The sequence below is a fragment of the Festucalex cinctus genome, chromosome 9 (genome assembly GCF_051991245.1).
Source record: "Festucalex cinctus isolate MCC-2025b chromosome 9, RoL_Fcin_1.0, whole genome shotgun sequence".
NCBI lineage: Eukaryota > Metazoa > Chordata > Actinopteri > Syngnathiformes > Syngnathidae > Festucalex > Festucalex cinctus.
In genome coordinates, this window is record NC_135419.1 from 21,735,103 (window position 1) to 21,751,273 (window position 16,171).

A 16,171-nucleotide genomic window follows, 5' to 3' on the forward strand; every position below is an offset into this window, starting at 1 on the left:
GTGACGCACGTTTAAGTTATGGTCCGATTGGTCAAATTCAGGTAAAAGCAAAAACTTTCAGATGAAAATTATTGCATCTCTTTCTGATATGCATATTGCATGGGCCAATATTGTGATATCGACATTTTTTTTATATGTTGCCCATCCCTAAATACACGTTTCCTCCTGTCCTAAACATCATGAAGCATATCATTTCTCCATGTATTTAAGGCAGGTTGTCAAATGTCTGAAGTCCTCTTGTTTATGTTTAATACATTTAAAACAGCATAAATGATGCTGTTTCTACTAAGTACTGTCTCAAATGTTTGGATACTGTAAATGTATCGGATGGTATGTCGAAAAAGGTTTCTTGGGGGGAGCAATATGGCCGCCTCACCACCTCAAAAGTCTTGGCCTATCGGCTATCCAGTCATATATATAGATTTGTATTTATTAGTATTTATGTATTTGTTTCAGGCAATAGCAAAGCACACAATGGGTATCAGGTTCTACCAAAAAAAAAGCAACAAAAAAAAAAAACAAGAAACCAACAACAAAAAGACAGCGGAAAAAAAACAAAATAGGAAGATAAAGTCAAATTCTGCCTGAAAGGGAGTGGGAAGAAGAAGAAACTTATTTAATCCCACCCAATGTATTTTGAGCAAAAAGCGTGACAGGAGATCAATTGACAAACGGACGTGCTTTCCGACTTTGTTTGGCGTCAGGTGTCGATTGTGGAGAAGGCGGACAGCAGCAGCGTCCTGCCGTGTCCCGTGTCCATCAGCACCAAGAGCAAAGTCAACTTCCTGTTTGCCAACCTGAAAGAGCGAGACTTCCTGGTCCAGCGCATCTCCGACTTCCTGCAGAGGACGCCGGACAGCTCGTGGGGGGACCTCAGTCCTCTGGTAAGACTTGAGTCAAGTGCGCTTGATGATGACTTCTTTATGATGTCCTTGCTAGAAGGAACGAGTAACATACGTGACGTGACGAGGGCTCTGGTCTAAAATATCTACATATCCATATTCCTTTTCTTTGCCCAATATCGATTCCTAAAACATTTTGTCCTCTGTCTGGCCAGCAGACGTCCTCGAGCGCGTCCAGCGATCGTCTTTACCATCCGGACGTGCCGACGGCCACGCAAGCTCTTCTGCAGCTTTACCGCAAAGACGCTCCGCAGGACCTGGGACCGAAAGCCGTGAGTCCGACAACCGATTGGGATGGGACACGCCCACAGGCCCATAACACAACTCAAAAAACATTGCTTCAAGTTTGTTTGGCTCGCTCACATCGATAACGTGGGCTCGTTGAATTATTTCTTTGACAGTCGGAAATGTTGAAGAACGTTGGCTAGCATCTTTGTACCTCCAAAAGACCAAAACAAGAAATTGCATTTGTCAAACAATATCAAATTTAAACAATTGATATTGGATACTAGGGGTGTTAAAAAATAAATAAATAAATAAACGATTTGGCAATATACCTCGATATTACAGCACGCAATTCACGTATCGATTCAATATGTGGCTGAATCGATGTTTAAACTTCAATTTTTGATGGAAATATTCAACAAAAAGTCTTACTTAGGGTTAGACTTCACATTTTAAATGGATACTTGACTCATTGGGCCATTTTCAGCAGTAAAAAGTTCATATTTTGTCGATAATTAAATGTGGTAACTTCATTACAATTCATGCCTTTTAAACGTATTTCTTCCACTTGCTATCGACTGATGATGACAGCACCTGTGCTAACGACCAATCATGGCTCAGTTTACTGACCAAACTCAGAAAACAGGTGAGCCTGTTATCTCCTTCCTCAGCACAGGTGATGTCATCATCAGTCAACAGCAAGTAGAAAAATGACTTTTTAAAGGTATTCATTCAGGCTGCACAATATACATCCATTTTCTTGACCGCTTTTCCTCACAAGGGTCGTGGGGGGTGCTGGAGCCTCTCTCAGCTGCCTTTGGGCAGTAGGTGGGGTACACCCTAGACTGGTTGCCAGCCAATCGCAGGGCACATAGAGACGAACACGCATTCACACTCACAAGCACACCTAGGGACAATTCGGAGCGCCCAATTAACCTGCTGCGCATGTCTTTGGAATGTGGGAGGAGACCGGAGTACCCGGAGAAGACCCACGCGGGCACGGGGAGAACATGCAAACTCCACCCAGGAAGGCCGGAGCCTGGACTCGAACCCGAGTCCTCAGAACTGGGAGGCGGACGTGCTAACCAGTCATCCACCGGGCTGCACAATACATCGAAAAAAATATCGATATCGCGATATTGGCCCATGCGATATGCATATCGCAAAGACATGCAATAAGTTTCATATAGGATTTTATGCTTTTATCTGAATGATCAGTCAGACGCTAACTAAAATGTGCTCGCCATCCACTAATTGAACATTATCGAGAGGTAATTGCAATTAATTAATAAAGAATACAGTGAGTTTGCTAATTTTGCTGCATGAACAATGATATTCTTTCAATAGATAATAAAAATGTCATTTCTGTAGGTACATGTTGAATATTGCAATAATATCAATATCACTTTGTTCAGCAACTGTATCGCATATCGCATGTTTTTCCAATATTGTGCAGCCCTAGTATTCATTGTTCATTAAAAATAATGAAGTTGTCAAAATTCATTCTGGATACAGTCTGAACATTTCACTGCTGAAAATTGTTCAATGACTTAAGTATTCCTTTAAGCTTGGAAGATTATAATATTCATGGAACATTAAGGCTTAATATTTGATTTCAATGTTCAAACATTGCAACCGGTTTTGTTAAATACAGTGGCTCACACTTATAAGCCTCAAGTTTCAGATAAATAAATACATTTTTAAACAATTTTTACTGTGTGCAATACATGTACAAGTTTAATGATTACGGGAGTATGTTCTAAATTTGAGTAAAAAAAAAATTAAAAAAATTGCAATATTTAACTTATAGATCTGTATGGGGATTAATCGGTATCAAATGGAATGGTGACCTATGAATGGTGATTCGGATGGAATCAGCAGGCAATTCACACATCAAATTGATGTGACCTGTCGTGGTCGTCACGTGACATGATGTTGATGATGGTGTGTGTGTATGTGCACGTCAGATGAAGGAGAAGATGAAGGAGGAGGCGTGGAACATCCACTTCTCGGAGTATGGCCGCGGCGTGTGCATGTACAGGACATCCAAAACCCGAGAACTGGTCCTGGGCGGCATCCCCGAGACGCTCCGAGGGGAACTCTGGTTGATCTTCTCAGGTCCACATCAACTTTTACCTTTTTTCTTCCTCTTCTCTCCATGTTTTCCTTTTCCTCCTCCTCCTCCTCACTTCCTTCTTTTTCTCCTCGTCCTTCTCATTCTATTTTTCTTTCTCTCCTTTCTTTTGCTTTGGTCATCTCCGTCTCGTTGTATCTGACTGTCAGACGCCGTACGTTTTTTTTTTTTTTTTTTTTTTGAATGGAGGACCAAAGTTGCTAAATCATTAAATGGAAATAATAATAATAATAAAAAATATTATTTATATATATATGTATATATATATATATATATATATATATATATATATATATGCATAAATAAATACACTTGTATTTAATTTGGAGATTATATATTTTTTATTTTTATATATTTTTTTTTTACATCCATTTTTATTTCACATTTAGTCATTTATTTATGTATTTATTTTGTCAGTTTTTGCCCTCCATATTTCCCCACTTGCCCTGCGATTGGCTGGCAACCAGTCCGCGTGTCCCCCGCCTACTGCCCAAAGCCAGCTGAGATAGGCTCCAGCACCCCCCCAAAAACCCTTGTGAGGAATAAGCGTTCAAGAAAATGGATGGCTGGATATTTCGCCCCTCTTCTCCTCTGATGTGTCGCGCGTAGGAGCGCAGAATGAGCTGTCGATGCACGCGGGCTACTACGGCGATGCGGTGGAACGGTCGGCGGGCTCGTGCTCGCTGGCGGCGGAGGAGATCGAGCGCGACCTCCACCGCTCCATGCCCGAGCACCGGGCCTTCCAGAACGAGATGGGCATCGCAGCCCTGCGCCGTGTCCTCACCGCATACGCCCACAGGAACCCGGGCATCGGCTACTGTCAGGTGGGTGGCGAGTGAGCGCGCATGGCCGGGCAATCGCCCGACTGACGGGCTGGCCCCTCCCCCCAAGCAGGCCATGAACATCGTGACGTCGGTGCTGCTGCTGTACTGCACAGAGGAGGAGGCCTTCTGGCTGCTGGTGGCGCTGTGTGAGCGCATGCTGCCTGACTACTACAACACACGCGTCGTTGGTACGTAACACAACATTTCCACATTTCATTGAGTCCAGTTTCAATCACGCTTATTTTTTTTATCAGTTAGTCCACCCCATCCTGTTTTTATTTAGTCTATTTTTAGTCGACTATAAATCGAGCATTCTTGTCTTTATTTTAGTCCGAGAAAACAATTTTATTCATCTAGTTTTAGTCGACAAAAACTGTCAACATTTTAGTCTAGTTTTAGTCAAGACAATCATTTCACCACTGTATATGTTTTTGTTTGCAAGTTATAGTGAACATTTCAAACTTTCTCTCATCTTTTTGGTGAAAAAACAACTTGACACACAATGACAGTATATCAACAAGTAGCTAAATGCTACGAGCTAATAAATTAGCCAGCATTAGTTAGCTAGCAGTTGGATTAACATTATTGTTAGAACGTTATAGCCGTTGGGTTAATGTTACGTTATAACTAGGGATGTCCCGATCATATTTTTTTGCGTCCGAGTCCGAGTCACCTGATTTTGAGGATCTGCCGATACCGAGTCCCGATCCAATTCCTCGGCAAAGTATTAAGGAGGGAGAAAAAAAAAAGTACTTCCAATTTTATTTTTTTATTTTTTATTTTTTTGAACAAAACCATCCTAATAATTTCGGAGGGTTCCATCAGAAGTGCACAAAATAATAAATAAAAATAAATAAAACATTTTGTTTGGCAATATGTTTACCTCTGGATCTCCGCTATCAGGCCAAATGTTCTCGTCATGCAAAACTGTCCTGAAATATCTTCTCCTGTAGTGTTCATTTCATCAGCAAAAACTGAACAAAAACAATTTCGTCAATGCACATTTTTTACTGATCTCAAACTAGACTAAAATCCTCTTTAATAAGTAATAATTGGGGCTAAATCAGTCTGCATTTTTGTCAACTAATGAAGACGAGACAAACTTCATAAAAACTGGACTGAAATCTATGGATATTTTAGTCCATGAACAAAAATGAGACAAAAATGATATGAATTTGTCAAATCTTGTCTCTGCTAATCTGTCACGTCTGACACGGTCGTGTGACACACAGTGACACGCCCCTTTTCAAATCTGCAGCTAGCGAGTGCAACATGCACAAACACATGAGACAAACAGGAGGTGGATTTACGGTGAAAGGTTAAAAAAAACAAGTAACTTGTTGTTATAACATAACATAAATCCAACGGCTATAACGTTCCAGCAATAATGTTAATGCGACTGCTAACTAATGCTGGCTAACTTACTAGCTGATAGAATGGAGCCAAACTAGCCACTGTAATTGTGTGTCAAGTTGTTTTTCATCAAAATGCTGAGAGAAAAATTGATGTGAAATAGTTTTAGATCCGAAATGTTCAACATTATCTGCTGACAAAAAATGTGCAGGGGTAAAATTGTTGTTCTGACTAAAACTAGACTAAAACATTGACCGTTTTTGTTGACTGAAACTAGACAAATAAAATTACATTTTTTTGGACTAAAATAAAGACTAAAATGCTACATTTATAGTCAACTAAAAATGATTCAATAAAAACAAAAAAAACGGGATGAGATTGACTAACTATAATAAAAACAAAAAGGCATGATTTAAAGTGTACTAAAACTGAGACTAAATTTAAAAATGGTGGCTAAAATTAACAGGACAGCTAACATGCTAACTAGGGGCGTGCTCAAAAAATCGATACGGCAATATATCGTTGCGGGCCTCATTACAATACACGTATCGATACGCGGGCATCAGAATCGATATTGGTCGTTAACTTTAAATACGCAGTTAATGCTTGCCTTTGCAGCTTACATTGTACCCAAAAAAATAAAAAAACAGCAGTGTCTTTGAAGTTAATTGCCTTCAATTAATGCAAAAATAGCTCACCAGTGATTGGACATTGTGTCTTGCTAAGAAAAATGAAAGCAGAGGAAGAATATCAACATTTATTTACTTATAAACTTAACATGGCACGTGTCTCAATGTACCAATTTTCCTATATTTTATTGAAAAAAAAACCCGAAATAAAATGTGTTACATGAAAAAAATGCTGTTTTTATTTCCCCAAATATTTCAAATAAGCACATTTTAGAGCTGTAATTTCAATACTTTGATATTTTTGCTCATATCGGCTCATGCCGATTAATACATTTTCCCGGTGTGTCTGTGAAAGCTGCTCCTTGCTCTGCAGTGCGCACACATTTAGAGCAGGCATGCCGCTTGGTGGTAAACCAGAAGAGCTGCTAACAAAAACATTTTTGTCATCCAGCACATATCCTTTATGTATACATATGACTGTTATTATAAAATACAATCAAATGAATGTAAAATATCGGGATACGTATCATCTTGAGGTTCATGTATTGGGATACATATGTATCGCGATACGTATCGTATCGTGACGTTGGCGGCAATACCCAGCCCTAATGCTAACAGCTGACGGCTTGACCACACGATCCCAAATGTTCAGTATAATCTGCTGACCAAAAAAAAGAAACAATAATTTAAAAAATCCACAGAGGTAAAATGATTGCCCTGACTAAAACTAGACTAACACGTTGACAGTTTTTGTTGACTAAAACTAGACAAATAAAGTTATGTTCTCTTTCTGACTAAAGTAAAGACTAAAATGCTGGATTTATGGTCAACTAAAAATGGACTACGGTACATAAAAACGGGATGAGGTTGACTAACTATGATTTAAAAACAAGCGTGATTGAAACTGGACTAAAACTGAGACGAAAAATGGCGGCTAAAATTCACACTTCTCCTGCTGATACTGGAGTATGATCATCCAAACGTTTGAGGATCTCAAGGATCTGACGTACGTGCGTTTGTTTGCAGGCGCTCTGGTGGACCAGGGCGTGTTTGAAGAGCTGACGCGGGCCTTCCTGCCGCTGCTGTACGAGCACATGCGGGACTTGGGCGTGATCTCCACCATCAGCCTGTCGTGGTTCCTCACCCTCTTCCTGTCCGTCATGCCCTTCGACAGCGCCGTGCTGTTGCTCGACTGCTTCTTCTACGAGGGCGTCAAAGTCATCTTCCAGGTACGCCGCTCGCCATTGGCCGGCAACTGACTCGGGGCTGACGCCGCCCCGTCCCGCCCGCAGGTGGCGCTGGCGGTGCTGCATGACAACATGGACGCCTTGTTGGCCTGCAGCGACGAGGGCGAGGCCATGACCGTCCTGGGAAGGTAGTGGTCGCCATTGGGGTGCGGCGTGCCATTCACCCGCCCGCCGCCGCTCACGATGTGCGTGCGTGTGAAGGTACCTGGACCACGTGGTGAACAAGCAGGTGGCCACGCCGCCCGTCCCCCACCTGCACGCCCTCCTCACCGGCGGAGACGACCCGCCGCCCGAGATTGACATCTTCGACCTCATCAAGTCGTCCTACGAGGTCAGATGATGATGGTGATGATGGTGATGGTGGTTATGATGATGATGATGAGCTTCGTCCAGCTAACCTTTTTGCATCATGTACATACATACATATACATACATATATATATATATATATATATATATATGTATTTTTTATTTTTTTCCCACCTACTAGGGCTGTGCAATTAATCAAAATTCAATTACAATTGTAATTATTACACTCCACAATTACAAAATCAGCATCATCGTAAACAAAAGATTATTAATAATAATTTTTGAGTTGTTTAAATGTATACATTCGCACCTTTTTTAAATTTTAAAATAACTAATTAAATAAATTTTGTTTCATCCAAAAGGAGCTTGCATAATTACAGTGTTTCAAAGAATTTTATTTGTCTTAATATTTTTGCTATGTTTAAATTTTACTACCCACTCAGCACAAACGATTTTTGGTTGTAAAACAGGAAAGACTTCAAATCATGTCTGATTTGTCAAATGGTTTTTCTTACTTTTTGGAAGTCAAAAGAAAGAACGAATTGAATGATTTTGAAAGAACGATTTGTGAAATTGTTAGTGGTGAGCTCCTTTGGGGGCCATAGCAGGTTGTCAAAAAGAAATCACTAACTTGATTTCAAAGGATTGACAGGTATCGCTCGTCAATAACCGATATTAACTTGATCAGCTTTTGTGAAATATTTCCAAGTTGTCATTATTTGTGTATCACTGTCGCTTTTCAAAAATTTATTTTTTATAATCTCTCATTTGATTGACAACTTTCCTGACTCGTGCCAGCAGAAGTTTGGCGGACTTCGCTCGGACGTTATCGAGCAGATGAGGTTCAAGCAGAGGTTAAAGGTCATCCAGTCGCTGGAGGACACGGCCAAACGCAGCGTGGTGAGCGAGCGAACCGAGTCTCCAGCTAACATGCTAACGGCTTGACGACACGTTTTTGCGTGCAGGTAAGAGCCATGATGACCGAGTCGGCCTTCACCATCGACGAGCTGGAGGAGCTCTACTGCCTCTTTAAGGTGCCCACCCGCCTGCCCCTCCATCATTCTTCCCTTTCATGACCAGCACATGTATGGAGGACCAAAACTGACTAAATTCATATATGTGTGTGTGTGTGTGTATGTGTGCGGGTGTGTGTGTGTGTGTGTGTGTGTGTGTGTGTGTGTATATATATATTAGGGGTGTTAAAAAAAATCGATTCGGCAATATATCGCGATATTACACCGCGCAATTCACGAATCGATTCAATAGGCGGCTGAATCGATTTTTAAATATCCATTTTTGATGGAAAAATATTTACCAAAATGTCTTAGGGTTCACACCTTAAGCATGGAAAAATGTTATATTAATGGTACACCCAAGCCTTAATATTTTATTTTAATGCTGTTCAAACATGAAACAGATTACAACCTGTATAAGACTGAAGTTTCAGATAAATAAATACATTTTCATACAAATCTTACGCTGTACAAGTTTACTGATTAGTATTTTCTAAATAAAAAAAATAAAAAAATCGCAACAATGGACTTATAAATTCGTATCGAGATTAATCGGTATCGAATCGAATCGTGACCTATGAATCGTGATACGAATCGAATCGTCAGGTACTAGGCAATTCACACCCCTAATATATATATATATATATATATATATATATATATATATATATATATATATATATATATATATATATATATATATATATATATATATATATATATATATATACACAGTATATATATATTAGTGCTGTCAAACGATTACAATTTTTAATCTGATTAATCACACTTTAATTTTGATTAATCGCGATTAATCAGCTAATTTACTTGCGTAATATAAAATAAATACAAATTACCGTAATATTTTGGCAACGCATTTTATGATCTGAATGTCATTTGCAAATATTGATTAAATGCATGTACACAATTGCATGCGTGTATTGCTCAAAACATAACGGCATATCAATTGGGTGCAATTCAGCAATTATATTGCAAAGAACGTGCTGAATGCTGACGTAAACTTGGTAACCAGGATCATATCAACTGGGTACAATTCAGCAATTATTAATTAATTAAATGCAAATCAGTTTTGTTTTATCTAAAGTCCGCGTTTGGGTGTTTTTTAAAGTGAAATTTACCACCGAGCAAATCAACTGCAGTCACCCCGCTCATCTTGGAACAACAGGCGTAGGAAATGCCGTGCATTGACCTCATCACAGCCTTCAATGTAACCATCTGCGGTTACGTTCAAGGCTCAAATGTGGTCAAAAAAAGTGCGATTAATATGGGTTAAGACGTGATTAATGCGACATTTTTCTGTGATTAATTTAATCTATTAACGCTTTAACTTTGACAGCCCTAATATATGTATATAAATATATTTATGTATTTTTATGTATATATGTATGTTTTTATTTGTTTAATTATTTATTTACTTTTAATTTTGACAGTTTTGGGCACGATAGTCGTACATTGCAAGCTGGCGAGACTTCCTTGTTCGCCGAGCTGCTCACTTGACCAATGACAGGCAGTTTACAACGGGGCGGAGTCCAACCCGACACACGCTTAGGACCGCCCCCTCATTTGAATAACATTTCCACTCCGTAATATGGCCCAAAACTACCAAAATTCAAAATAAATAAATGGCTAAATAAATAAATAAATGACTAAAAGTGAAAGTAAAAACCGATATAAAAATAGAAAAATGAACAATGGTATTTATTTATTTCTCTCTATATTTTTTTCTCTTTTTATTTCAATTCATGTTTACTTTTTTTAATAGAATTTTCGAATTATATTTCTTATATCCATTTTTATTCTTACCTTTAGTCATTTATTTATTTAGTAATTTATTTACTTATTTATTTATTTATTTTGGCAGTTCTGGTCCTCCATATAATATGTAGAATTATAATATATTTCAATAAATATAATATAATTCAAAATTTAAATACAAATGTATTTATTTATATGTGTGTGTGTGTGTGTGTGTATATATATATATATATATATATATATATATATATATATATATATATATATTGCTCTTTTTATTTCCATTTATTTATATATTTTTTTAATACAATTTTCGAATATTTTTTTATACCAATTTTTATTTTCACTTTTATTCATGTATTTATTGATTTCTTTGGAATGTTGTCAGTTTTGGTGGTCCACGCACATGAGCGTTTTGTCCGTCCCTTGTTTTCCCCCCTTCCAGGCCCAGCACATGAGCGGTCGCTACTGGGGCTCGGGCGTGTCGCCGGCCGAGCGCCACGACGCCAGCCTGCCGTACCTGGAGCAGTACCGCATCGACGGCGGTCAGTTCTCGCGGCTCTTCTGCGCGCTGGCCGCCTGGCGCTGCGCCGGCCACGCCCCCGTCCTGGCTGCGCGGCTCTTCCGGACGCTGGACTCCGACGGCGACGGCCTGCTCAACTTCAAGGAGTTGGTCACGGCACTCAGTGAGTACGTTGACGTCACGTGTCATGCCAGCGACAAACGCCGATCGCTCGTTTGTCCGCAGGCGGGACGTACCATGGCGACATGACGGACAAGCTCAAGCTGCTCTACAAGCTCCACCTGCCGCCCGGTAACGATGTGTGTGCGTGCGTGTGAGACACTTGTGGAGAAAAGGCCAATAAGACGCAACATCAACAACAATTGGACAAATATCCATCCATCCATTTTCTTGACCGCTTATTCCTCACAAGGGTCGCGGGGGGTGCTGGCGCCTATCTCAGCTGGCTCTGGGCAGTAGGCGGGGGACACCCTGGACTGGTTGCCAACCAATCGCAGGGCACACAGAGACGAACAACCATCCACACTCACAAGCACACCTAGGGACAATTCGGAGCGCCCAATTAACCTGCCATGCATGTCTTTGGAATGTGGGAGGAGACCGGAGTACCCGGAGAAGACCCACGCGGGCACGGGGAGAACATGCAAACTCCACCCAGGAAGGTCCGAGCCTGGACTCGAACCGGAGACCTCAGAACTGGGAAGCGGACGTGCTAACCACTCGACTACCGTGCCGCCTCAATTGGACAAATATTTGGTTCAAAAATCAAAACACTTTTTTTTTTCTATTTTTTGAAGTATATAATATTTAGTGGAGAAAAAAATGTATGAAGGGATATTCTTGTGTCTGAATTAAATGTCGTCACTATTTTTAGAACATGGCCATGTGCTACTCATGTTGGCCTTGGGGCTAACTGGTACCCACTGGAACATTTTTTTTTCCTCCTCTTCACCTTCCTCTTCTGCTATGTGCCAAGAAGGAGATAGAAAAGGTTGATTGGAGCCACTGATCTATATATATATATATATATATATATATATATATATATATATATATATATATATATATATATATATATATATATATATATATATATATATATATATATATATATATATATATATATATATACAGTGATACCTCGGCTCACGAACGCTTCAGCTCACGAACTTTTTGCCTCACGAACATTAAATTCGCGAAAATTTAGTCTCGGCTAGTCTCGGCTCACTTTTCGGCGGACGAACCAAACCACGCGGTCGAACAGCACCACGGTGGCGGCCACAAGAAGCTGACGCACGCTCACGGCGTCCCAGTTCGTCACCCCCTTTCTTTGAGTGCGGACGCGGTTTGTGTTTGATAGACATTTTGAGTGTACTTTTGCTATTATGGGACCGAAAAAGACCCCACCACAGGCTAGTGTTAAGCCTAATGCTTACCAGCGAGGGACGGCGATTCGGCGGCGCGTTTGCATTGTAGTCAATGGAGTTCGAAAAAAAAGCGAAAGTGCTATCACGTACCTCAAAAAAGGAGAAAATCGTGCCACGGCTGTTTAGTCCCTGGAAAGAGGTGAAAGTAGTTGACGGTGCTCACTTGTTGACTCGCTAAAGTGCTCCACTTCCTTGTTCACCAAGGGACACGCCTCCTCCGCTCCGGTGAGCACGAAAGTGCGAATGAGCGACAACCGTTCCATAAACACTCTACGCGGTGAAACGCTCGCGAATGAAGTAAGTCTACCATTGCTACCATCCTTAAGAACTACCATCACAAAGGTAAATAAAACGACTTTATTATACAGTACAGTTTATTTCTTTAATTACAATACAATAGCACATTTATTATACATAAAATAAGGTATATTTTTGTGTAGTTTTAAGGCTTATTTAGTAGAAAATTATGTTTTATAGGGACCTGGGAACGGATTATTCTCATTTTAATGGTTTCTTATGGGAAATAAATGTTCGGAAGAAGAACTTTTCGGTTTACACACACTCTCTGGGAACCAATTAAGTTCGTAAACCGAGGTATCACTATATATATATATATATATATATATATATATATATATATATATATAACTGGATAGCCAATAAGTCAAGACTTTTGTGGTGGCGAGGCCACCATTTTGCTCCTCCCAAGAAACGTTTCACGCCATACCATCCCATACATTTACAGGATCGAACATTTGAGCCAGTAGGAACCGCACATGATTTATGCTGTTTTTAAATGTATTACACAAACGAGGCTTTTAAAACTTGCCTTAAATATATGTATGACTTATATTCTTAATGATGTTTAGTACAGGAGGAAACTTGTATATATTTTATGAAAGAATTCTAACTGTAATTGAACAAAAGATGCCTCTGCCAAATCGAATATTGGGCTCTAAGTCTTAGGAGCTGAGCGATAAAAGAAAATGGGGGTATTATTATTTTTATTATTATTATTATTATTATTTTAACTTGTTAAAAACTAGTGAGCACCCCGGCACAAACCCCCCCACCCCGCCTCCAACCTTATACTACCCACCTCTCAGATGTACGTATAGCATATAGTTGATACAGTAGTCTGTTTGCGAGGTGGGAGGAGCAAGATGGCTCCTCTGTGACCTCAACGACTTGAACAGTCGTGAATGGGCTATCAGCTATCCACTCATATATACAAGTCAGTGATTGGAGCCCATTAATGTGAGTTGTTTACGACCCCTCTGAAAAGAAAAAGAAAAAGAAAAGATCTCATTTGCGGTGACGCCAGTCTTAGCACTTCTTGAAAGATTTTTTTCAAGCCACAGGGAAGCTGTAATATTTGTCCTTGCCTTGTGAAAAGAGAGGCTGTGTGGTGAAGAAGCATACATGTGAACGTGTTGAACGTGCCAAGCGATGTCCTGGCGACCGATCCAGGGCGTTTGTCAGCCGTTGTGAGGAGAAACGCACGTTGATGGTTTTGCTTGCTTGTTTGTGTGTCAGCTCTGTGTCCCGAGGAGGCGGAGTCCGCTCTGGAGGCCACAAACTTCTTCACCAATGACACGCCAAAAGGTGCACACGCGCAGACAAGCTGTTTGATGTCTTTATGATGAAAAACTTCGAGTCGCTTGTTTGTGCGTTTTTAATCAATACTTCATATTTTTCATCTTCCAGAAGGTTCCGTCGTGCCTCCGGACAACATTTTGGAGCAGCAGGAGGTGACAGCAGGTTTGTTGTGATGATGGTGATGACGATGATGACGATGATGATGACGACAATGACTATAATGACGAAGGTGACGATGACTACAATGATGAAGACGATGACAGTGACGATGATGATAATGCCTGACGAAGATGATGACGCAGACAATGACAAAGATGAAGATGATGACGACAGACGACGATGCCAATAACAATGACGATGATGATGATTACGACGATGATGATAATGACATGATGATGATGATAATGACTGACGAAGATGATGATTATGATGACGATGATGACAGCAATGACGAAGATGATAATGATGAAGATGATGATAATGACAAAGATGATGAGAATGACGAAGATGACAGTGACGATGATGATGATGATGTTGACAATGATGACGACGCACAGGTGAGCCCGGCGAAGAAGGAGGCGGTGGCAGCAGTGGTGGCGGCGGCGAGGAGAAGAAAGGTAAATGTGTAGCCCGCCTTGACTTTGACTGTCCAAATGAAATGTGGCGCTCGCCGCCGTGACCTTTGACCCGCCTTTGCCTTTCAGAGGACTACAGGTACTACCTGCGCATGTGGGCCAAGGAGAAGGAGCCCAAGCAGGAATCCATCAAAGATCTTCCTCGAATGAACCAGGTCAGCAATTTTGTCGTAAAAATTGTCTTTTGTGCGAAAAGCAAAAGTGTGCCTGGCATTTTGTGGGGGGTTTTTTAATTTTTTTTTTATTTTTTTTTTTTATGTGTGCTTGTGCAGGAGCAGTTCATCGAGCTGTGCAAGACGTTGTACAACATGTTCAGCGAGGAAGAGCACCACGAGCAGCAGCTGTACCACGCCATCGCCACCGTGGCCAGCCTGCTGTTGCGCATCGGCGAAGTCGGCAAGAAGTTCAACAACGGACACAAGATGGCCGCCGGAGGCTCGCCGCCACCCGACCACGACCACGACGACGACGCGTCATCGTCCTCCTCCGTGCTGAGCGACGAAGACAGCGAGCAGCCGAGGAGGAGGCGGGGCAGCGCGGCCGACGCCGATTGGTCGGTCACCTTCGAGCAGGTGCTGGCGTCCATGTTGACGGAGCCGGCGCTGGTCGATTACTTTGAGCGCAAGCGCGACATCCGGGAGCGCATGGACGCCTGCCAGAGCCGTGAGGCCGCCAGGCGGCAGAACAGCTCCGCCTCGTCGGAACCGGGCGACCCCTGACCCCTCGCGAAAAGTCCTCATGTTTCACGTCGTCGGCAGCTTTCGCACTCAAAGGAAGGAAATCCTGAAAAAAAAAAAAGGAAAACTCTTTTTGGATATTAGCTCGAAAAATTAAAAAAAAAAAAAAAAAAAAAAAAATGTATTTTCTACAGACACATCACAAGAAAAATTATCCATTTCATGTTTGAATGTGAAAAACAGTTTTGGTTTCCATAAAAAGAAATAACTCCACAAATTTGTGCTTCAGAGAAAAACAAAAACAAAAGTCTTTTAATGTGAAAGGGATGTGATGTAATTTCCTGGTGCAAGGAAATGCGCTATTGATGCTTTTACTCTCTAAATGACTGAAATTTGACAAATAAATATGAAATGCTTTATTGTGTACAATGACTATGTATATGAACATATTGTATATGCAGCGTTTATTCTTTTATTGTTATTGACCTTTTAACTCTCATCCTTACTCATCCATCCTGACAAGGTGTCTAATGAATCATCAATAAATCCATATTCAACAACTTTTTTATTCTTAATTCATGCGAATAATGCTACAGATTGCTTTTGCAATATTTCTATGACTGTTATATAAAAATAATGATCATGTAAGTTTTTTTTCTCTCTCAAAAAAAAAAATAAATTTAATTAAAGCTACTCTATGTAGGATTTCCCTCCAAAATATCTTAACAATAGCCTTTTTATTTGACCATTTATGACTGAAACATATTCTAATTAGTAGCTCTACATCTTAGCTGTTCACAATGGGTACTCCTACAAGCCTCTGGCCAATATTATTTCGGAAGCGTCTGGTCCGAATCCTTCGAATTTCCCGCCCTCTGTCTGCAGGACGTGACGTCAT

The 16,171-nt window shown here is 40.6% G+C and overlaps 1 protein-coding gene across 3 annotated transcripts in view; it reads left to right on the top strand.

Annotated features, from left to right (window-relative positions):
- The window catches only part of tbc1d9b (TBC1 domain family member 9b), a 25,873-nt gene extending 10,040 nt beyond the window's left edge, over positions 1–15,833 (top strand). For 2 of the 3 annotated variants that reach the window (XM_077531951.1, XM_077531953.1), the window contains 17 exons: positions 705–884; positions 1,058–1,174; positions 3,095–3,245; positions 3,871–4,085; positions 4,156–4,273; positions 7,094–7,296; positions 7,360–7,442; positions 7,516–7,645; positions 8,425–8,523; positions 8,589–8,657; positions 10,858–11,098; positions 11,161–11,226; positions 13,899–13,967; positions 14,070–14,123; positions 14,519–14,578; positions 14,666–14,751; positions 14,869–15,833. In XM_077531951.1, the coding sequence (XP_077388077.1) occupies positions 705–884; positions 1,058–1,174; positions 3,095–3,245; positions 3,871–4,085; positions 4,156–4,273; positions 7,094–7,296; positions 7,360–7,442; positions 7,516–7,645; positions 8,425–8,523; positions 8,589–8,657; positions 10,858–11,098; positions 11,161–11,226; positions 13,899–13,967; positions 14,070–14,123; positions 14,519–14,578; positions 14,666–14,751; positions 14,869–15,315 (2,388 nt within the window). In that variant the 3' untranslated portion in view covers positions 15,316–15,833. The remainder of the gene's footprint in view (positions 1–704; positions 885–1,057; positions 1,175–3,094; positions 3,246–3,870; positions 4,086–4,155; positions 4,274–7,093; positions 7,297–7,359; positions 7,443–7,515; positions 7,646–8,424; positions 8,524–8,588; positions 8,658–10,857; positions 11,099–11,160; positions 11,227–13,898; positions 13,968–14,069; positions 14,124–14,518; positions 14,579–14,665; positions 14,752–14,868) is intronic. The other variant, XM_077531952.1, reaches the window with a different exon arrangement.
- The last annotated feature ends 338 nt before the right edge of the window (positions 15,834–16,171 follow it).